At 45.7% G+C, this 22,866-nt stretch overlaps 1 protein-coding gene across 2 annotated transcripts in view; it reads right to left on the bottom strand.

Annotated features, from left to right (window-relative positions):
* Window positions 1–22,641, bottom strand: part of BCAR3 (BCAR3 adaptor protein, NSP family member) — a gene marked incomplete at its 5' end in the record, with an annotated part of 105,253 nt that extends 82,612 nt beyond the window's left edge. Inside the window, 3 exons of one of the 2 annotated variants that reach the window (XM_080916289.1) lie at window positions 15,773–16,100; window positions 17,563–17,697; window positions 22,418–22,641. In XM_080916289.1, coding sequence (XP_080772415.1) covers window positions 15,773–16,089 — 317 coding nt within the window. The remainder of the gene's footprint in view (window positions 1–15,772; window positions 16,101–17,562; window positions 17,698–22,417) is intronic. The other variant, XM_080916290.1, reaches the window with a different exon arrangement.
* Window positions 22,642–22,866: the final 225 nt, after the last annotated feature.

The following is a 22,866-nucleotide window of genomic DNA, read 5'->3' as shown; positions in this document are numbered from 1 at the left end:
CAGTGATCCAATGAAGGGACAGCAAACAAGCCGGGCTCTTCACAGAGATGCTGGGCAGACCCCTGACAGAGATGGTGGGAGGGAGACACTGCAGGAATGAGATGGGGTATAATATAAACATGGTGTAGAAGCTTAGGAACACCAAACAAATGTGCAGGGGCAGAACAGACTCCAAGAAGAAAAGGAACACCCCACTCCCACAACTGTCCGAAACCCAGAATCAGTGGTTTAATACCTCCCAGCAAGATTTCCCTGGACTAGACAGCTATTCTTGCATAGCCACTTCTGCCAAACTGAATGACTTCTTTGAAAATTATAAAAACTCCCCAAGGGACTTGACAAAGAAGATGCTACGACTTTGATAGCAATAGCAAAGTCAATAAAGGGGAAAACATGTTAAATTTCACACATTGTACAGAAAATATTGATAGACCAAAGCCACAAGTGAATGCAATTAATTTAGATTTGCTTCAGGGTATTATCAATTTAATAAGAAAGGGTCTAATGATACAACTCACCACATTCATGTATTAAATAATTTGGGGCATCCAATTGATTAGGAATATACTTTTAAAAAGCATCTTCACATGAAGTAAAATGCTTAAACTAGAAATATGTGATGGAAGGTCTCTACGAGAAAACATCAGTCTTACTTATGAAGCATTAATCAGTCAATCATCCCATCAACCAATCAGAAACAAGGAAAAAACACCCCCCAGTTACTGCTTCTGTTTGCCACTGTTCTTGCGGGTCTTAGACAGTATAGCTAAATAAGCAAAAGAAATAAAGGTACAAGACCTGGCAAAGAGCAACTCAAATGGTCACAATTCACAAAAGATGTTAGGACATGAATGGAAAATGTCCCCCCACAGGCTCATGATTTGAATCCTGGGAGGCTGTGGAACCTTTAGGTGGGGGGACCTGGCTGGCAGATGTAAACATTTGGAGGTAAGCCTTTGAAAGCCATACATCCTTGGCTCCTGGTCCATCAAGGGGTTAAAACACAAGAGGCACAGGCTCTCACTGTTCTGAGTGCTGGATCATGCTTCCCATCCCAGTGGACTGACAACATCTGAAGCCATGAGACAATAATAACCCTTTCCCCTAGAACGTATTGGTCAAATAAATACTTTGTGGCAATTACAAGAAAAGGGCTACATTACTGTCTGTGCAGAGCTGGAAGGAAATCTACAAAGAACATGGACATAGGGCAAGGATCTACATATTAAATTACTACATGGAATCTTAGAATTAAAACTTCCTGAGGGCAGGAACCAGAAGGTGTATAAACCCAACCTAAAGTCCTTGCTTTGTGGGTGGTTTATTGACCACTGTACTGGCTGGTTTTGTGTCAACTTGACTCAAGCTGGAGTTATCACAGAGAAAGGAGCCTCAGTTGAGGAAATGCTTCTATGAGATCCACCTGTAAAGCATGTTCTCAACTAGTGATCAAGGGGGGAGGGCCCAGCCCATTGTGGGTGGTGCCATCCCTGGGCTGGTAGACCTGGGTTCTATAAAAAAGCAGGCTGAGCAAGCCAGGGGAAGCAAGCCAGTACGTGGTATCAGTCTATGGCCTCTGCATCAGCTCCTGCTTCCTGACCTGTTTGAGTTCCAGTCCTGACTTCCTTTGGTGGTGAACAGCAATGTGGAAGTGTAAGCTGAATAAACCCTTTCCTCCCCAACTTGCTTCTTAGTCATGACGTTTGTGCAGGAATAGAAACCCTGACTAAGACCATCACAAAAAATTAACTCATTCCTAGAACACTGGATTGGATTGTAATACAAGAAGACTTAAGTGTGAGCAGTAGGCTGAGTCTATTTACCTAAACTCATGGGCCCCAAAAAAGAGAAATCCTTCAGACCTGGGGTCTACCAGGTACTTTCCAAACCAACTCCTGCACCAGGGTATGCCACAAAAATGAGGGGAAAGACCCAACAACTAGGATGAATCCTGTTTCCCACCGGCTACCTGCTGGTTTCTGCACCTTAGAAATTAGAATCTCTAGTTCTCCACCATGACGTTCCACTGACCTCTCAGAATCTGGAAAGAAGAGGGTATGAGAAAGGAAGAGACAGCAACAGACTATAAACTTACTAGTCTTCCTCCACTATAATAGAATTGTACATTACCTGTAACCATATAGCATACTTCATTATAACATTCAACTAGATGACATTACCATATAGAAAAGTCCATTGTCTTTTCTATTTCATTAGGCCCTATCCGAGATCCTGAGTTCACCCAGCTGGCCTTATCTCTTTCACAAACTCCAATAAATCCAAATTCCCTGAACATACTTCTCCATCTTCTTTTTCTAATTTAATATATTTACTTTACATCCTGACCACAGCTTCCTCCCAGTTCTTCTCCCATCCACTCCTCTTTCCTTTCTTTTCAGGAAAAGGGGAGGCTTCCCATGGATATCAACCGGCCCTGGATTATCAAGCTGCAGTAAATCTAGGCTCATCCTCTCCTACTGAGGCTGGAAGAGGAAGCCCAGGGGGGAAAGGGCCCCAAAGGCAGGCAGTAGAGTCACAGACTATCCTGTTCCCCCTATTAGAAATCCCATATGAAGACCAAGCTACACACCTCTGGCCTTATCTCTTTCACAACTCCAATAAATATGTGTAGAGGCCTTAAGTCAGTCCCATGCATGTTCCCTGGTTGATGGTTCAGTCTGTGTGTCCCTAAGGAATTAGTTGATTCTGTAGTTTTTCTTGTGGTTTTCTTGACCCCTCTGGTTCCTATAATCCTTCCTCCCCCTCTTCCACTGGATTCCCAAAGTTCTACCTAATGTTTGGCTGTGTGTCTCTACATCTGTTCCATCAGCTGCTAGGGGAAGTCTCTGGTGACAGTTACACTAGGCATAACTGCAGGCCTAGCAGGGTATGTGTCCCCACTTTATGACTGTTTTTTTCTATTCTCTAAAACACAACTCAAAGAATTGGTAACATCTCCGTTCACTTTTCTTATGAATTAATAAGTTTTTAGTCTTTTAAATGTATTTATTTTATATGTATAAGTGTTTGCTTCATGTATGTAAGTGCACCACGTACAAGCTTGGTGCCCACAGAAGTTATAAGTGGGCATCCCTGGAACAGGAGTTACAAATGGTTCTATGGCACCATGTGGACGCTGGGAATCAAACCTGTGTCCTCTAGAAGAACAGCAAGAGCTATTAACCATTAAGCCCCAAGTGCTGTAGCTCCAAGAATAATCTAGTGTACCCCGTGTGCCCTGTCTCTCTTACTGGACTAAGAAAACATTGAGTCTACAAGCTTCATGCTCTCCCCCTCTTTGCATCTTTAGGGCAGCAATACTCAAAAAAAAAAAAAGTTCGGTTTTTGTTTTTTGTTTTTATTTTTTATTGTAGGTGTGTGTGTGTGTGTGTGTGTGTGTGTGTCCTGCACTGTGCAGAAGACCCAGACCCCAACCCTTCTCTTTCACCACACTCAGTGGGTGCACCAAGGGAAAGAGAACATCACATAAAAGTGTCCGTGGACTGAGGAGCATCTTCCTTAAGATCACTGAGCCACAGGCCTGGGACTGAAGTGTGGGACTAAAGGAGCCACAGGCCTGGGACTGAAGTGTGGGACTAAAGGAGCCTCAGGCAGCTCCTTCGGTGACAAAATACCCATCCCCAAGTCCAGAGACTTGCCTCCCTCCCCACACCACAGACCAGATGCTTCTGAAGTGATGTTGGCATGCTGTGCCTACTGAGCGTCAGTATCTGTGTGCGTGTTTGAATGCCGGGGAGAACAGTAACCCAGAGGATAGTTTACCATGGGATAATTTCCATCTGCTGACTGGGAAAATAAGGAGAAACAGGTGTTTCACAGAGGGCAGATGCTGCCTATAGTGCTCTGCACTTGCAACCCCAGCATTTGGAAGGCTGGGGAGGGGGGTCATGAGTTCAAGGCCAACCTGGGACCATATAGCTACTGTCTCAACAAAAGGACAAAATCCAGCCCTGAGCAGGTGAGGGACATAGTGACAACTTGGAGGAAATATTAGCTGTGCCCAGACTAACAAGATTTTTTTCTCTCTCTCTCTTTATTCTTTTGATACTGAGATTAATTATACTGAGAAGCAATAATGGTTCTGAGAAATACTATCTGAATCGGCCTTTGCAAAGTTCAAAACGGATGCAGCTGCTGGCACAAGGACTTGTTTCCAGAGATTTCTTCGTCACATCGGCTTGCAAAAACAATCGAGAAGAGACTCCTTCTCTGTCCCAGCATGCTGACGCACGGTGCCGCTGCGCGTGCCACCAGCTGTTGACAGGATTCAAGCGAGGACGTTTTAATACGCTCATTGTGTCAACACAGGACAACAGAGTCACCTCAGAACCAATACCAAAGGACATACGGTCTATTCCTTAAAAATTAGATCAACAGGTCTTCACCGCAGAAAGGTCCCAAAGGAATCATCCAGCACTTCTGAGGTCAGAGTTAAAACCACCCACCATATGTGACCTGGGCAGCCCTGTGTGACGCCCTTTCTTGGTCTGAATATTGAACTTCAGTTTGCCCCTAAAATCACAGTAATGCTCTTGACAACTGTAACATGGCAGTGACTCACCCTGAGGCCACAGTGACCCAACTACTAGGATAGTTTTCAGGGCAAGAGGTTAATCTGAACCCCATATTTTTACTTTGTAGCTTACTTTATAATTAATGGGTTTAGACTTCCAGTGTAAGTCTTTGTCTTTCCCTACAAAGTTCTTGCTAATTAAATTCGGTGTGTTGTTTGAGAATATGCACACGCTTTTTTTGTATCTCATATCTATCATTGGACATCCTAATACCTCTAAAATCTGTGTCAGGCACCCAGGTGACCACTATGACAATATTACCGTCAAAATGGCTTTTTTTAATTGATAAGAATGGGACTCAGTATATTCATATACCATCATGGAGCCGAATCTCTCCCTAAGGATGGTACCAATGGCTGGCATTTGCATGCTTTCTTAATATACCTATAGACGTTCATCCCAGTAAGCCTAGAGCAGCCCTGCTGACTTTACTAAAAGGAAGTCCCTGGAGACATATGTGGATCTGCAACTTGTCACACCCCAAACATTAAGTCTTCATCTTCATAATCTAGCCACCACCATCTCCCCCTAGGAAAATCTCCCAACAAAGCTAAGGACCCTCCCCCTTTTCCTTTCTCACTTCCCCCCTCTCAGTAATTGGTCCCCTCCCAGCTGCCAGGTCCACACCTGAAATGTCCCTCACCTCAACATATGAAAACCTCAGTACAATTTGCATACTAATTTTAACTCCCTGCTTTCTTTAAAAGACAGACAACAACAAATTAATGATGATGATGATGATAATAATAATAATAATAATAATAATAATAATAATAATACTATCCACTCGTTCTTTGCTGAAATTTTTTTGTCAGCCCAATATTCCCTGCAGTGACAGTACTTGGGTGATGGCCTCAGCTCCTATTCTGTCTCCTTGATCCCTGAGACCTTTTACTCTGGCCTTGTGGACTCCAGGACAGACATTCTGCTTTTACATTTCCCACCCACTCCCCCTTCCAATCAAAGCAGTTATTTTTTGTCCCCACCCTGCGAGTGGGCAGGACAGAAGCCAACTATCTGGTTTCTCTCTCACCTTCCTCTCTGTGCTCTTGCTATTCCAAACATCACTTCTGAAAGCTCCTTTGTTGCCTGTGGCCTTTTGCACAGCCCCACTTGCTCCGTACTCCAGGTGATACCTCTGTTACCTAGTTGCATGGCCTGACCTTTCCTGGGATCCAGGTCCAAGGTTGGGATGCGGAGCACAAATGGTAGCACAGTAGAGGCAGGCCCGTAGGGAAAGGTTATCTATTAAATACTATCTCCACACCAGGTTGGGGTGTGTTCATGGGACACCTAGACAGATGTTAGGGTCAGAAGTCAGAAGGATTCGCTGAGCGACACAAAGGGCTTCTAGTGGGTAGGAAGTTAGGTCAGTAAGCAAAGTTGAAGAGAACAGGGATGGGAAAGTCAGATGGCTCAAGAGCAGCATCTCTTGCTCTATGACCTATGAGCTTCTCAGGACAAAGACTTTGCCTCTCTATGGACCTCTGGTCTCCGGCCCTAGCCTGGCAATTGATGGTGGTTCAATGAGCTATGAATGAAAACATGAAGGTTCTCTGGTTTAACACTCTCTCTCTCTCTCTCTCTCTCTCTCTCTCTCTCTCTCTCTCTCTCTCTGTGTGTGTGTGTGTGTGTGTGTGTGTTTACAGGGGGGCAATCCTTTAAACAAGTGTGTGCAGGCTAGAAGTGACCTTTTATACAAACCCTTCGACGGTAGAGACACCTGGACGATCACATGTTCTCCTCATCTTTCTGGGCCAGAGGGCTCTTACTTTAGTTTCGCTAAATGGTTTCCTGTACTGAGCCTGAATCCATGGGCCCAGGCTCACCATCACGTTCAGCCTTGGGAATCTTTCTTTTTATAGTCCAGAGATGTGGGCACATACCCTTCCTTGGAAGGATGAGTCTTTCTAAAGTTGGTTCTTTCTCTCCAACGGCCAATTTCTACTTAAGTCAGTTCCTAGCCCATCAGAAAATATGCCTGAGTAAAAAAAAAAAAAAATCCAGCTCCAACAAGCATCTGTTTCCTGTGCTACAGTGAACTGACAGAATCTGACACTGGAACCCGAGACTGATACTCAGCAGGTACTGGTTGATAAACCACAAAGCTGGGGTTTACTTGTGCCCAGCAGAACCCCAGTGACAGCATTAAGCTAAAGGTCACTGCTGAAATTTTAAACTGGAGGTCTCCAGACTGAATGGAGTAAGAACAAAACCAAACCAAACCACAAAAGCCCAAAAACAAAAATAAACCTGTCTCAAGGCCATTATGCCTCCTGGCAGGCACACAGGGTCTGGCACTGGGGACCGGTCAGCTATCAAAGCCCAAACACAGCACCTTTGATGGAAGCAGCGGCTTCGTCTGGCCTGTCCCATTTGCCCTGCCCTCCACCCTTCCGTCTTCTCCACACCCTTCTAAAAGAGTACATTTGCTGAGGTTTCCTCTTAACTAATTCAAAGGCAAAATAAAAGTAATTAAAAAAATTAATGTCAAGACCTCTCAGAAAAAAGTTTCATCTAACCAGATATAGGCCTGCCTTCTAGAGCAGACAGTTGTTCTTAAGGGGAAACAGCTGCCATGTCTTCCTGATCACTCCTGACCGCCAACACAGGCACGCCTAACCTTTGGACAACACATCATGATACTGTCATCTACATGCTGACGCTCATTCAGCAAACCATCTAGTTATCAAAGCACACAGCGGCCGTGCTTGTAAGTATGTTTATGATTTTATATTGGGTCATACTCAGGCTTGTCCTTAGCGTCAGCATGGACAGGAACATCTGGATCATCTGGGATGATCAGCTTGAACAGCCAGGGCCGTTCAGGAATTCTCACTGAGATACAGACACGGGTCCACAGGTGCGGTGACCTCTGGAGGCATGTCTGCTTTAACCGAATAAAAAGTGTTTATTGAAAAAAGTCAATTAAAACAGTGTGGTTTATTTTATCAAAAGCGTATTAAGACTGAATCTTGAGCCAGGCCTGGCAGTGTACACCCTCTTATCCCAGCAGAGGCGTGGACAGGCAGATCTCTCTGAGTTTGAGGCCAGCCTGAGCTACACAGCAAGTTCCAAGATAGCCAGAGCTACATGACAGGAAAAAAAAATTATTTTTTCAACTATTTTTTTTTCTTAAAAGGGGAGGTCATGTCTTTCTTTGAATTACCCTCCTCAGATCCTAATTAATTTCTCTATCTGCAAACTCAGCTTCTTTTGCTAATTCTAGGATGAACTATGCTGTGATTCCTGCAGACTGGATCCCAGGGAGACCTCTCTTTATAAAGTCTGTTCTTTGGTGACAATATTTACTTTTGTGGCTTTAATTTCAATTCAGTGTGGACATTTCTAGACTACACCATTCCCTACAGCTTCAGGTTCATAATGCCAACTGCCTGTATACTGAGAAGGTTCACCATCTCTGTGCCTCCAATATGGCCAACCACAAACATGTTTCCATTCTCAGAGATCAGCTACCACCTTCCCAGAAGAAAAACACCCAATCAAACTAATGGCACTTCCCTCCTATGTCTCCCATCATAGTAATGAGCCCATCTCCCACCCCACCTCCCACCTTCCACTCCCAAAGCCATACCTGACCCGACCCGACCTCACCTCACTCAGCCCCCTGTACACTTGCCGCCTCTACAAACAAGAATGTATTTTTTGTTTGTTTGTTCTAGATCAAATGTTTCCATCTAACCCAGACAGGCTTTACAGTTAAGATCCTCCGCTTCAGCCTCACAAGATCTGGGATTACAGACATACATTAGCTCTCATTAAAATGTATCTCGAATCCACCCTCTTTGTCTCCTTTGTTATTCAAAAGCAGAACTACTTCCTGTCCCCTCCCAACCCTCTACCCCAAAAGTTGGTCTTCCACAGAGGGGGTGAGGTGGAAGTGAGGGTGATGGGGGCAGGGATCTTCTACAACCCCAACCTGTGTGGTTCAAAGGTTCCCCTCTGCATGCAGAGGAAATCTAAACTCTGTAGCCAAGGTCTAGATCGGTGATGTCCAGTGAAAACACTCCATTGGATGGCATAGGTAATTAAAGTTTCCTAATAAGTTTAAAAAAAAAAAAAAGATCAACAGGTAGAATTAATTTTAGTAGTATTTATATCTAGCCCAGTTCAAAGATGTTACCTTTCAATATGTGGCAACATAAAAACTCCGAGTAAAGTGTTTTATGTTTTTTTTTTTTTTTTTTTTTTTTTTTTAAGTTTTTAACTTCCAAGTGTTCCCTCTCCCAGAGAAGCTGTCTGGGAGCTAAACCCATCTAAGCCAGGCTCCTCTGATGGTATATTCTTGATATGACTTCTTTTGTCCCAGGACCCCTAAACTGGATGCTCCCTAAGGACAGGGGCCATCTATTTTCTTCTCCGCTGAGCACTGGTCCCCAACACGATGGAAAATGCACAGATGATGGGGGCTGGAGAGATGGCTCAGCGGTTAGGAGCATAGACTGCTCTTCCAGAGGACTTGAATGCAATTCCCAGCAACCACATGGTGGCTCCCAACCATCTGTAATGGGATCTGACGCCCTCTTCTGATGTGTCTGAATATATAGTGTACTCATACACATAGATAGATAGATAGATAGATAGATAGATAGATAGATAGATAGACAGACAGACAAACAAATAAATAAATAAATAAATCTTTAAAAAGAAACTGCACTGACGAATGAACAGCAGGCTAACATTAAGTACAAGAACAAATCAGGCAGAGACTGCTTCAGTCCACCCGGTGAGCCAGGCCCTGTTTAGCGTGTGAATGAATGGGCGTGCTAGCATTCTCCTACCCCGCATGACTGTTTCACCCTCAAACAGGGAGCATGTGGCTGAAGCACCTTGCTGTAAGGCAGACCTAGATAATGAAAGCCTAGTAGCCACCATCAATGTGTGGGAAACTTTCTCCCACTATAGCTACAGGCATGATCTCTGGTTACACAGGGGGATTGGGAGCCTCCCTGCTCTTGCCTTCCAGGAGGAAGGAAGGAAATCAACCAGCCTGAACCCCTCCTCCTCCATCCCTGTTTGAGCTACCCACTAAGAATGTGGCAACTCAGGAGAGTAAAATAGTGGACTCAGAGCACAAAGCCTACCAGGTCTGGCTGCTGACAGTCAGGGAAACATGAACTTCTTCAGAGTCAGGTGTCCCAGGAGAGCTGAGCAGCCAAGGTACTGACTGCTAGGGACTAGGTGAGAGCTAAGAGCAAATCTGTGCCCTACTCTAAGCAGGTGTCCAGCAGCTGGCTTGGGCTTCACTGTGAAAGCTAGAATGCTGACGTTTAGAGACATATTTTGGGACCCGTTAACCATCACAGCATGCCCCAGGGTGGATTATTTTCAAACCAATTTCCTAATTTAAAAATGTCTTCGGTCACATAGCTAATATGTGGCAGAAGTGGGGATCTGAACAGAGGCCTCTAGCTCATCCCTGTTAGGGGTTATACTGACTTCAAGAGTCAGTCTGATCCGATATCTATTTGAAGGGAAATCTGGAACTATAGATCTCACAGGCTAGACGGTTCCTCAGTCCTCCATATAAGCACAACCCTTCAATAAAGCAATAGGAGCTTGTGTCTTTGGGGCACCTAAAGAGAGAGAGAGCACTTGAGTTTCTGCTTCCAATTTTGTAGGCCAGACTGGGTGATGACTGTCAAAACCTGTAGAAATGGCTGTAACCCCAGGGTGTGCAGGCCACTCAGTCCCCAGTGAACAAGACCAACTAGGAATTCTCTGGTGTGCATGTCCTGGCCAGCTGGGATGGCTGGCAGATTCACCAGTGTAGCTGTGGATCCATTTACAATGTGCCTTAGCAGATACTGTGGGAGATAAACCACTAAGATTAAAGCCTGGTCCTTCCCAAGCAGCACGGGTGAGCCTGGAGAGAGCCTGAGTTAGAACAGGTCTGCCTTGGGGGAGGGGTGACACCTAAGAAGTCCCACTAGACAAGGACTGCATTGTGTCACACTCTGGATATTTTCTTAGTTGTGGTTTACCATCAGTTTAAAAGGAAAAAAAAAAAAAATCCTTTCCTTTCTCCCAGAACAGCTGGGAATGCAGAGATCCCAACCCTTCACTTTCTTGTCAGGACAGAATTTAGGGCTACCATCAGGCAGCTGGGAGACCTCCAGGCAGCTCATTCTCTGTTCTCCTTCAAGATAGAAGCATCTAAGATAGGGGACCAGGCTCACCACCTCCGACCCAGCTGTTCCTAGCCTCAGCACACCAGGGACTACCAGAGCCAGGCCTTGTACCATTTCTGGGATATCAGTAGCCCATCCACAACAGCTGCGATGACCCACATCAAGAAGGCACCTCCAAATGTTAGTTAAAACTCAACCTACTGGGTGTTCTTCTCTAGAGACATTCTTTTGCTTAGAGCTGTTTAAAAAGTCATTGTTACCCTAGTCATCGGATGAAAGGACCTTTTACTAAATAGCATCTATTAATCTACTAAATGTATTCTTAAAACTCAAAAGCCAGTTTTCCCTCTGCATACGGAATGTCTGCAGCCTGCAGGTGTGACATGTGTAAACTACAGACACTGGCACGCAGCAGATCTTCCGGGTCCAATCTTTGAAAGAAAAGGCTGGTTTACTGGCATGTCTGGGACAGCATCTTGCTTTGTTGAGGAGAAAGCCATAGTTGGAGAATATTTCAGACAAGAGCACTGACAGCCCAAGTCAGGTCTTTGAGATGATTTTTAGAGAAAAATCTGCATGAATCCTGGGCTTGATTCCCCACCCCACCCCTAACTCCACCTCTCTAAAGAGCAGATGTGGTGACAATGGGTTGGTCACTGCCTGGGAAAGTAAGCTGGCTTCTACCAGGAACAATGGTGTAGATTTGTGGCTGCTGTCAGTGACACTTGTGCCGAGTCAGTCACAATCCTTCATGCAAACTCATGAAACCCCACATTGTCCTTCCACACGTGCTCACAGCACAAGATGGGGAAGGAATTAGTCCCTCACAGCTGTTCCAAGGAATGTATGCCTCCACATACCCACAGGCAGGAAAAGGGCCTGGGCCCCGATCTCTACGCTATCCTGGCAACCCCACAGGAACCCGGCTGCTCTCCGCCCAAGGAGAGTTCTAGATTCAAACACAAATCCATCCATGAAGATAAATGAACCAAAGGGACAGCAACCTAATGACGCTAATGTCAAAGGAAATCCTGTCTGCAGGCCTCTTGGAGAAGCCTGGCTGTGCATCTAGAACAAAGGCTCCCCTGTGACATCAAGCAGCAGGCTTAAGGACTCTCTGGCTTCTGGCTTTGGCCACTTTTCAAAACCACAAGTACATCCAAGGGCAGCCAAGACAATAAGAAAGCTAAGAGATATGGTCTCCAAAAGAGAAGAGCAACGTCCTTTTCCAACTTCTGACTCTCGGCAACTGAGGCTCTATTCTCCCCAAAGCTAATGTCTGAGGTGTTAGGGTATTAGATGGGAGACTCCCCTCTTTCGTTCAAGCAGACAGTTCAGAGGCGCTGGCAGCTGCAACTTTGGTTTTGAGACAGGGTTTGTCTGTGTAGCTCTGGCTGTCTTGGAACTCACTCTGTAGACCAGGTTGGCCTCAAACTCAGAGATCCATCTCCTATACTACCAAGTCCTTTAAGATATTTTAAAGTTGTAAAATTTAAGAGCTATAAATAACACCCTTGTTCATAGAGGGAGGATATGAGATATATCAGTTTAAGAACTGTAAACTTTTAGGTCTCAAGGGAGACTCTGTCTACTTTGTTCAAGGCCTCTCTCATGGGACGGTAGTCCAATTCATTTTCAATTACAATAAAAGTCACAGTTTAATGATTAATAATCTAAGCATGTTCGCTGTAAAAACAGCAAATCTGCAACAATTCAGAATACAGTAGTCCCCTTATCTCCCAGCAGTGTTAGAAGTTACAGAGAGTACTGGACTCCACATTTTTTGTCCTAGACACACAGCTTTGGCAAAGTATAATTTATAAATCAGGCATAGTAAGAGAATGACAGCAATACCGAATCATTACAAGCATAATAATATACAGCATATCTTGGCACTTTCAACATACAACTTTTCTATTAAAAACTTTCAATAGAGCTGCTCTTTGGCATATCAGAATTGCCAACATTACTACTCTAACGTTTCGATGCCATTATGAAGTCAAGAAAGAAATGACAACCTGAACGCAACATTGTCATATCACAACAGTCAAAATGGCTTCTATGAGACTAATTCTGGGGGGAGAGAGGGTACCCAATATAATTTGGGGACACTACACTAGGACATGATTCTTGTCCTGAGTGGGACGGATCAGAACATAGTGAGGTTTCTTCATACTACTCAATGGCTCACACTGACAATTCCTAAATTATTTCTAGAAATGTTCTATCTAATCGTTTAGCTGACAGCTGGTAGTGGGCAACTGAAACTCCAGAAAGCAAAAGCTCAGATGAAGGATTTGCAAGGCATAGAGGCGCTCGTCGTTGCCTTCTATGTGTAGGTGAGGTACACTGGAACAGGTAGTCTACGATGAACTCGAGGACCTGCCACTGCCACATCAACACATGTGAGGGGACAAAGTTGTGGCTAGGTTACTGTGAGCCGAACCGAACAGTGTGTTTGCCTAGTTCCCTTCCACTGCAGGAGTACCACCTCTCACTGTGTCTCTAGTACCTTGGGTTCTCATTGCTGCTCCTCAGTTCTAACTTCTCCTGTACAAAAATCCTTCCCCATATCATGATTTATTTCAAAAATAAATTGAGGCAGTTCATTATCTTGCTGGAATATTTTTAAAAGAAGAAAAACAAACCATATACTCAAACTCTTAAAAATCGACAGTTGTTTGTTTGTTTGTTTTAAAAGAAAACATATTGGAAAATGAATCTGTTGATAATGAGTCTAAACTGACCAGGCTTCATGAGCCTCTGGCTGGCACAGCGTAGGCTTCCCGCTCGGTGTGACTGGTGCAGGATATGTATCTGGTACTTCTTGTATTGATCTTAAATGAGTTTTTGAGTGAAAAGAAAATACGAATTTAGATTAGTGAGACCTTGAACAATAAACAAGCCCTAGGTCAGCAGGACTTGTTAATTCTTCTGCATCTAGGACTTCAAACCCAGGCCTCACACCCACCCTGTGAGGATCGCTTCCAGAGCACTGACCTCTGACCGAGTCAATTTTCCAATAAAAAAGCTTTGGGCTCCCTACAGGCTAGCGGTTTGGACTGTGGGTGTTTGTGAAGAATTTCCTGGAGATAGGAGAGATTCTGCTGCTACCTCCAGCCCGGCAACCCCGCTCTGCAGTCCTCCCCTGTGTGAGCTGGAATTTGGTCAGGGAGGACCTCACAGCTTTAAGGTGTGGCTCTGTGAACTGTCTGTGTCTGGTACCTGGTGGATCCCTAGCTGAAGAAGAGATTAGTTAAGAAAACGCGCTACCCAGTGAGTCAATAGGAACAGCCAGTTTATCTGCATCTTGCAGCCTGACAGTGATAGGTGCTTGCTTCTGGCAGACATCTTCACCCATGCCTGAAAGGCTCTTTATGTTAGGAAGCCACACAGCTGGGTTTCCCAGAGGAGGTCCTCGGCTTTCCAGGCCACAGGATAAGCATCTGAGATCTGATATTAAAAACACTTCAGGGTTTTCTAAGTACTGTCGGTGGGGAATGTCTGGGCTTCACCTGTTTCCCTCTTAGTTTCTTATTGTGAAACTGAAATTGATGCTTCACTCCTGTCTGCCTAAGTCCTCGGGCCCCAATTAACCTACTGTTCACGTCTCAACCCACTCCAGTTGTAGGCCACACCAACTTTCTTTGGGGTGTGCAAACACACCAAACTTGCTCCCAGCTCCAGCTCTTTGATTTTGGGGAGCCTATGCTCATGAAGTGAGCTCAAGTCAAAAATGATCACCTCTTTAAAGACCTTTACAAACACAAAGCAATAGCTGCCCGTGCCCATAGGAGCCAGCATGTCAGCCCATGTCTTCTACAGCTCTTTGTATTCAGTTGTCTTACTTAATCTTTCACTGAAATGCAGTTGAGCAACGTAGTTGCTTCAGATGCAAAAGGATGAAAGTAGATGCTATATTCTTTGGCTGCTAGAGTATCTTCAATGCTGGACCAAATCTTTAAGTACTCAATAGGACTGGGGAGAATTTTCCTACCAAAACCCTGGGGCCTATAAAAATCGATATACTCTAATGAACATAGGTGTTCCACATACAGATAGAAGCAAAAACGTGACCCAGGATCAGAGTAGCTTTCTTTGCTATAAGATCAGACGACAAGATAAGGGCAGAAACCGCCCTGTTCTTTACCCGATACCATCACATGCTGCTGATCTGAAGGGAAAGGAGCACAGTTCCCAGACTGGTTCTAACAAGCTGAAGCCAATCAGAGCCCAGCCATGATGAACTCCACAGCATTTGCAGCCATGAAGTCTACTTACCCAGAGCCCTGGCCTTCAGCAGGGAGACACCAGTCCTCCCCAGAAATATCATAAAGCTGATTTGGTAATGCAGCCACACAAAATATTATTTTGGCATACTGGCAACTAAAGAAAATATGGATCCCAACTTATAATATGCCTTGGCACTGCTACAGAAATAAATGGATGTAGTTCAGAATTCAATACTATGGTTATTTTCTTTTTTTTTAATTTTCAAAATCCTTTGAAGGGTCTTATTGCAGCAAGTTAGATTTTTAAATCTCAAATATTAGATGATACGGGATTATTTTTTAAGAAAACCATACTTATATGCTGTGGTTACATAGTCTAAATCAGAATTCTTATCCTTGAAAGGCACATGTAAAATGTTTCAATAAAATAAGTTTATTAGAAAATGAGACTTTTGGCTCACTTCACTAATACTAAAGGAGGAGAGAGATGGGGAAAGAAAGGTCAAATACAGCGGGCTGGCTGAGCTGGGGATGCTAAGGTGCAGTGATGGCTCCGCCCAAGCCACGCTATCCTCTTGGGCTACAGATGCAGTTCAATAGTCCAGCCCCCGCCTCAAGTGTGGTCCTTCTGTCCGTTCTTCCTTCTGGTGTCGAGGATCCCGGGCTTTACATACACCAAGCAGAAGGAAGGATGGACGGAGGGAAGAGAGAATGGGAAGATGGGACTCATATAGCTTTGCATACATTTAACATTGAGAAAGACGATTTTCACTCAGGAAATGACAGGGGTTACCTGAAGGTGAAGCTGTCCCCTTTCCAGTCTGACAGTGGGTTTTCCTGGATGATGTTCTGGGTCAGAGGCGAGCTCTGTCGTGGGGATTTGGAATGAGGGAGGGTACCCATGTGACTGGCATTGTCACAGGACCGTATGGGAGGAGGGCCTTTTTTCTTCCGTGGAAGAGTGCCGTGTATAGACACGTCTTGGTAGGCGTCTGTGCGATGCTCAGCGAGAGGGGACTTGCTGCTCAGGAGGTCCATGGACGAGACCAAGGGGAACTGGTGATTCACAGGCATGTTTCTGGGAAGGCTTGCAAATTTTCCCGCAGCCATGATTCTTAACTCTAAGGAAGAAAATGAGAGAGAAAGATAAAGGTAAGACAGAGAACGAGAAACTGAAAAAAGTCATGAGACATCAAAAGTTAAATGCTGTCTAAAGGTATCACTAGTGGAACCACATATGAATGGAGAGTTTGTTCCTCTCTCTCTCTCTCTCTCCTCTTCAGGATTCTGTAGAGAAATTCTGCTGGATAGACAGCAAATCCAAATAGACAAGCACAGCCCCATGTTAGAGGCATGAGAGCCATTTCATCATTACGGAAGGAGAGGACACAATTAAGGGGAAAAGACTGTTATCGAAGGACTGGCAATAAACACCAGAAAAAATACTGTCAAATGTCAGATGATGATAAAACGGTCAGAGATGACTGGAATTCTTTAGCTGCTGGAATTTCTGCAGTGCCAGACCAAAATTGTGCTACCCACAATGATAGGGCAGCTTTTCTGGCAAAGGCTTGAGGCTTATAAATAAATCCCTGTACTCTAATTAACCAAGACTGGGTCAGAGGTCAGGGGTCAGGGGTGGCTCTCTCCTTCATGCATCAGAGAGCTCAGTTGCACCAGGAAGCCATCAGGTGGTAACATCCTGTAGACTATTTCCAAGAGGAGACTGGAGCCTGCCAGCCAGCAACAGGGGTAAGCAATGCGCACAGGTACATGTAAAGTTAGGGAAGAAAAAAAAGGTTAGGAGGAAAGAATAAGAAAGTGGGGGCAGGGGCTGGAGAGATGGCTTAGTGGTTAAGAGCACTGACTGTTCTTCCTGAGGTCCTGAGTTCAATTCCCAGCAACCACATGGTGGCTCACAACCATCTATAATGTAATCTGATGTCTTCTTCTGGTGTGTCTGAAGACAGCTATAGTGTACTCACATAGAACAAATAAATTAAAAAAATCTTTAAAAAAAAAAAGAAAGAAAAAGAAAGTGGGGGCAGGACACAGCAAAAGAGGAAAATGGCCAGAGAGGGAGCAGCAACAGCTCTAACAACCATTCCCAGAGATGGCTGGCAGTCATCTGCCTCGAACAATGCTTAAGCTCCTGACTACTACAATGTGACCCATACACATCAAACAGGAGCCCTAGTTTTAAACCAATGTAACAATTTCCTGGATACCCAAAGTCCCAGAAGATACCCTGCATTGCCTATGATCTCCAACTAGGGTGTGCACACCACCGTGGAACAGCTGAGGTCCACAGCCCGTTCTTAAGCTCACAGTGTCCATTTCTGAACTCACCAGCCTTTCCACTGCAATGGTCAGGAACAAAGAGCTTGAAGGGATGGCACCCTGCAGAGTTGGCTCTACACTGGCATTGTGGACTTGGCTCACGGAGGTGGCAGTGGGATAAAGAGTTTGCAAGGGAAACACACTTTGTATGCAAAGCCATACACACCTACTGCTGCGTGCATCAGAGAGATGTGTACGAGGGCCGGGAACTGGGAAGAATATGCTCAAGAATATAGTCCTAACCTTGTCCTCTGTTCTTCGCCAGCCTTGATAATTCAGGCGCTCGTCTGCTGCATGTGAAACCACATAGAGAGCTTGGCTCACAAGGGGTGGCGAGTCCTGGGAGGGGCCCTCCCGTCACGGCCAGTTCCTGGTACCCTGTCAGCATTTATCCAATGTTAATCATTGTTATTAAAAAAAAAAATTTAAACTTTCCTAGCCCTCTACCTGACCACCGGTGACGCAAACCAACTAGCAGTCCCCAGCCCCACTCCCGCCCACCACCTAGCCACATAGCTGTGAACTGCCTCTGTTCAAGTTATCGTCACCCTCCTTGCTCGTTGACAGGCCTGCACCATCTCAAACTGGGAGAGAGAGGGGCGGGCAGCATGCCCCATTAGTACCACACAAAACATCTTCATGTGTAAAGGCAATGCTGTTTGTTGACCAAGTCTGTTTCCATGAGCCAAGAGAAGCAAAAGTGACTTTTAGCTCCAGTCACTTTGGCTTCTATGCACATCCAAGTTGGAGTTAAGTTTGAGATTGCACTAATTAGACTCTAAGATGCCCTTCTCCATTATCCTGAATCTCATTTTATTCTCTGATAATAACGTCTTCTTTTCCTATCTTCAATTTGACAGACATTTAAGTACCACTAGAACTCATAAATACGTTGAAAGGAACAACAGTTAATTTTGACAGAAGTACTCCTAGACACTGGAGATCAGAGGCAAATAACTATTGAATACATCAGGAAAACCCTCTAAGAGGACACTGTAACACCAGAGCAATAAAGGCATGGAAGCATCTGCACACACTGAGCACACTTTGGGCCATGGCTTGTGGCTGGGGTGGAGAAGTTGAGAAGTTTCCCAATAGACCTTCAGTGTCTGGTGAGTACTGGCGAAGACCTGTACGAGAGAGATCTGGTCTGTCACTTGGTCGGTGGCTCTGGTAGTTCTAGAAAAGGAATCCAGGAGCATCACTGGGACAGATGGCAGTAAACCATGAAGAACAATGAAGAACTACGACCTGGGGACGTGGCCAAGAGAAAGGACAGGGCAGAGGGTAGAGTGTGGAGGTTTGAGGTTGGAAGGAAGCCATGGCAGTGAACATGGGAAGACAGCATGATGCTATACACAACAAGACACGTCAGAAGGGATCCATGCAGGAGCTCACCAACTGGAACTGTGTGAAGCACTGGGGGACAGTTCAGTGTAGGCAGCGGTTAGAGTCTATTATGTGAGACAGAGTTCCAGAAGGAGCCATCAACACAAAGGGCATAAGCCAGGACACTTAGTAGTGCTGCCTATAATAGGGATGTGAAAATATCTCCTACACTACCAGGAACCATCAACAAAACATGAACTTCGTCCCCACCTCTCACCATGGCTTCCTCAAGCCTATCAGGACCAAAGTAGAGAATAAGTTTTGCAAACACAAAAACCCATGGTTGTCATAAGAATCCTATAGGGATTATTTACAGTGTGGCTCAACCACAGCCCAGATTCTAAAATCAGAATCTCTGTGGGTAGGACACTACATCAGCCTTTTAAAAGCTCTGTGGCACTGCCCAGTCTGGACCCAGGATTGAGACTGGGGATTCTCTTGGGTATTCATCTTTCACTTAAATTGTATTCCTGGGTAACAGTATCAAATGGTACAAGGCCTCAGATATGGGTGATACTTTACTAGGTCTTCAAAACATAAACAAAACCAATATGAGGTAGTCTAGACCTTACCAGGTTAAGATTTTATAGAGGAAGCTTTACAGTAAAAGTAAATGTTGGGAGGCTGGAGGGATGGCTCAGTAACTAAGAGCACTAGTCCCTCTTCCAGAGGATTTGGATCAATTCCCAGCACCCACATGGTAGATCATGACTGTCTGTAACTCCAGTTCCGGGGGATCTGACGCCTTCATACAGACATATATGCAGGCAAAACACCAATGCACATAAAAAAAAATTTAAGTAGGTTTTTTTTTGTTTTTGTTTTGTTTTGTTTTGTTTTTTTTTAAGGAATAAATGCTGGTAGTCCAATTTCAGTCTCCCAGTTCAGAGGAATAATGTTCATTCATTTGACATACTTTCTGCAAGGGTTTCCAGTGCACTAAAAATGGAGCTATCGGAAACTCTGCTCTCAAGGGGCCCAGATTGAGGCCTAGGGAGTTCCACAAAACCGCATAAACACAATAAACCAGGCAACACCCAAGTCGTAAGCAACCCAAAGAATCCAGATCAGGATGAGTGAAATGATAAAATACTAGAGAAAAAGATAACTTTATGAGATGCTGTCTGCGAGGGTCTTTCTGAAGCTCTCTGACCATACGAGATCCGAGGGGCAGAAAGCTAAGGGGCCAGGAAAGAAAAGATCTGAAAGCATTTCCAGTCAGGGAAAGGATCCAACCAATGCAAAAGCCTGGGAACAAGCGGCTAGAACAGCTGCTTCTGAACCATGGCTCCCAGGTATTCCTCACATGCAGATGTTTCTGTGACACTTGTCATTAAACACTTCTTCTGGACCATTTGGTCTTTGAAAAAAAATGGTATGACTCAGAACGAGGGTCCTGGAGCCAGTATTTACTACTTCCAACTTCCACCCTGCCTCTGGCGTAGTAGCTATGAGGTCTGGGACAAGTCACACCACACTCTGACAGTCACTGGGTCACTTGTTGAAGGTGTTAACAATACTGTCTTCATAGATTGCTGTGGAAATTCAATGTGATCGTGTACATGAGGTCCCTGACTCACAGCAAGAAAGAGTATCTCCTCCAACCTCGCAGGAGCCAGGTCTATGTAGCTTACTGTGTCCCCCACTAAAGTGGGGGCTCACAAATAAAACCTCTGCAGCTGAGGAGGCTGAACATCTCCCTACAACAGACGTAAACACACCAAGTCCAGAGGACACAGACACAAAAGGACATAGACTCCAGGTGAACCATACACATGCTCTCAAACAAACACCCGTGAAGACTTTGACCATCCGTCTCCACTGTCAGGTCCTGAAATACACACAGGTCAGATGATCCACTGATAGGAAAGTTTGAGAGTCTGGAACTCTGGGTGCATGAGTGAGCGTCACGACACACTCCAGCAGCCTTGCGGCCTGCCTTCCTAGTTAGCTGCTGAGCTTTGAAAAGTTTATGACCTCTGTCCAACCCACTTGTTCTACAAAGATGGCCGAAACAATCCTATAAAACCTGATGACCTTGCAAGCCGAGGCAGATGGACTGCCCTGCTTGCTTCAATTTTTTTCTGTTTTCTGAAATGGGATATTTTCAAATTACACTCACATATGGAAGGGCCTTAAGAACTTGTATATTTCAAACTGGAAATGCCACTACTTCAGCTGTCCTTACCTTGGCTGTGACAGAGAATTTGCAATTCAAATCTCTAGTTCTACCATCTTTGCAAAGTCAGACAGTGAGGGCACATGGAACTATTCCACAGATGAAATTGGCTTATCCACTTAGAACTTGTGCTTGGCTTTAGGAATCGAGGGTATCCTTTTGTTTTTGAAGTAACCTTATGAAGTCTAGCCAACCGACTGAAGTATGAATAATTCTTCCATGGATTGTATTTCAAGCAATACAGTGAAGGATTTACAGGGTAAGGTTCTTAAGATTAGTACCCATCTGACAAAGCAGTTCTTTCTTTATCAATAGGAACCCAGATCTTGGTTACTCATCTTGGAAGGCTTTTTAACAGCACTTGTGAGTGAGTCGGTGTTTGGCATGGTAACCGATTTTCTTTATACTGGGGAGGCTTCCTAGCACACTCGAGGATGGACAAACGGCTTAGCCCTTGGGCTTCCCGATGACTGAGAGGCCCCTTCCCACTCGGCCCTAGAAGCCCCCTTCAGAATCTCGCCTTCACTGTGGGGGGGGGGGGGGGGGCGGAGGAGGCAGAATTAGATAATCAGCTTCCAAACTGACCTTCCCTGGACCAATGTGCTTGCCATAGAGAGAGGTCTGTGGAACCTTGGGAGATAAGAGTCAAGGTTTTAAAGACTCTCTGAACTCGGGTCTACTTTCCATCCCTAACTGCAGTAGAGAAATAAAACAAACAAAAAAAGACCAAAAAAAAAAAAAAAAAAAAAAAAACTAGACTCGGGCTACTCCACTTCCACCTTGCCTCAAACAACTGTCCTGTGACGCGTTGCCCCACGGCACCCGCTGCCTGTGCCAGGTGCTCTCTAAAGAGTGTCTACACCTATTAAAGTTTTTAAGAGGCCGTAGACTATTAGTAAAGGAAGATGGGCTACGACCCACCTCTCCCTCCCTTTGCCTTCCTCTCTCCGACTCGGGGAAGCACACAACCAACTATTCATTCTTTCTCAACAAAGGGAAGGCGAGGGGAGGGAGATGTTGTCAACAGTTACTGGGCAGGCTCCTTCACTTTCTTTGCAAACTTCCCAAGAGATTAGTGGAGAAAGCCTCGGGCTTCCAGCAGAGGCGTCTGGGCCATCTCGTCTCCCCGGCTTAGACCAGACTCCGGCAAAACAGGACTGGACTAGAAGGGGGTCCGGAGGGAGCCCAGAAGACAGCACCCGGGAAGATACCGCCCCGGAGCCCAAGAGTAGGTGGGGATGCTCGAGGCACATCACCACGCTCCACTCCCCCCGGGAGTCCCGGGATCCGATGACCCCCCCCCAGGGTACAAGTCTCACCCCCACCCGCCACACACACACACACACACACACACACACACACTTTGGCTACCCCCACTCCCACGTTTAGTCTGCGGGGCTTCAGGAGGTACAAACACGCGCAGGCTACGCTCTTCCCCACGCCTAACTTTTCTTTACAGAACTTCTGTCCGGTCTCAGTACAACCGAGGGAGCCCGGGAGCCGGGGCAGGAACGCGTGGGGCACACTCACCTCCCTGCGCGGCGCTCGGGGGCCGGGGTTGCGGTTCAGCGCCCGGCTGCCCGCACCGCACTGCTCCGGGAGCTCGGGTGGCTCATGGTCCGCGGGCGTCCGCCGAGAGGCCGGTGCGGCTGGCCGGTGCGCACGGCTGGCCCGCTCCCGCTGCTGCCTGGCCCGGCGGCGGCAGGCTCAGCTCTGAGCCGGCGGCGCGCTCTCTGGCCCTCAACTGGTGATTTGCGGCTTGGCGGGCCCCACCCCGCCCAGCCGATTTGCCGGGCTGAGTCGAACCCCCGCGACATTTACATTCGGTGACCTCGTCTGGCTCTCCTCGGCCCGGAGTTGAGAGTTTTGACTCCCCCTTATCTCCCCCACAAGAAGCTAGACTTCAAGAGTAGCTCAACCTCTTCCTTACTAAACCTCACTCGACCGGACAGCCTCGCCTAATCCACTCCACCCCCTCC

The sequence above is a fragment of the Micromys minutus genome (genome assembly GCF_963924665.1).
Source record: "Micromys minutus genome assembly, chromosome: 4".
NCBI lineage: Eukaryota > Metazoa > Chordata > Mammalia > Rodentia > Muridae > Micromys > Micromys minutus.
The sequence above is the reverse complement of the archived record's forward strand: the minus strand, read 5'-3'. Positions and strand labels throughout refer to the sequence as shown.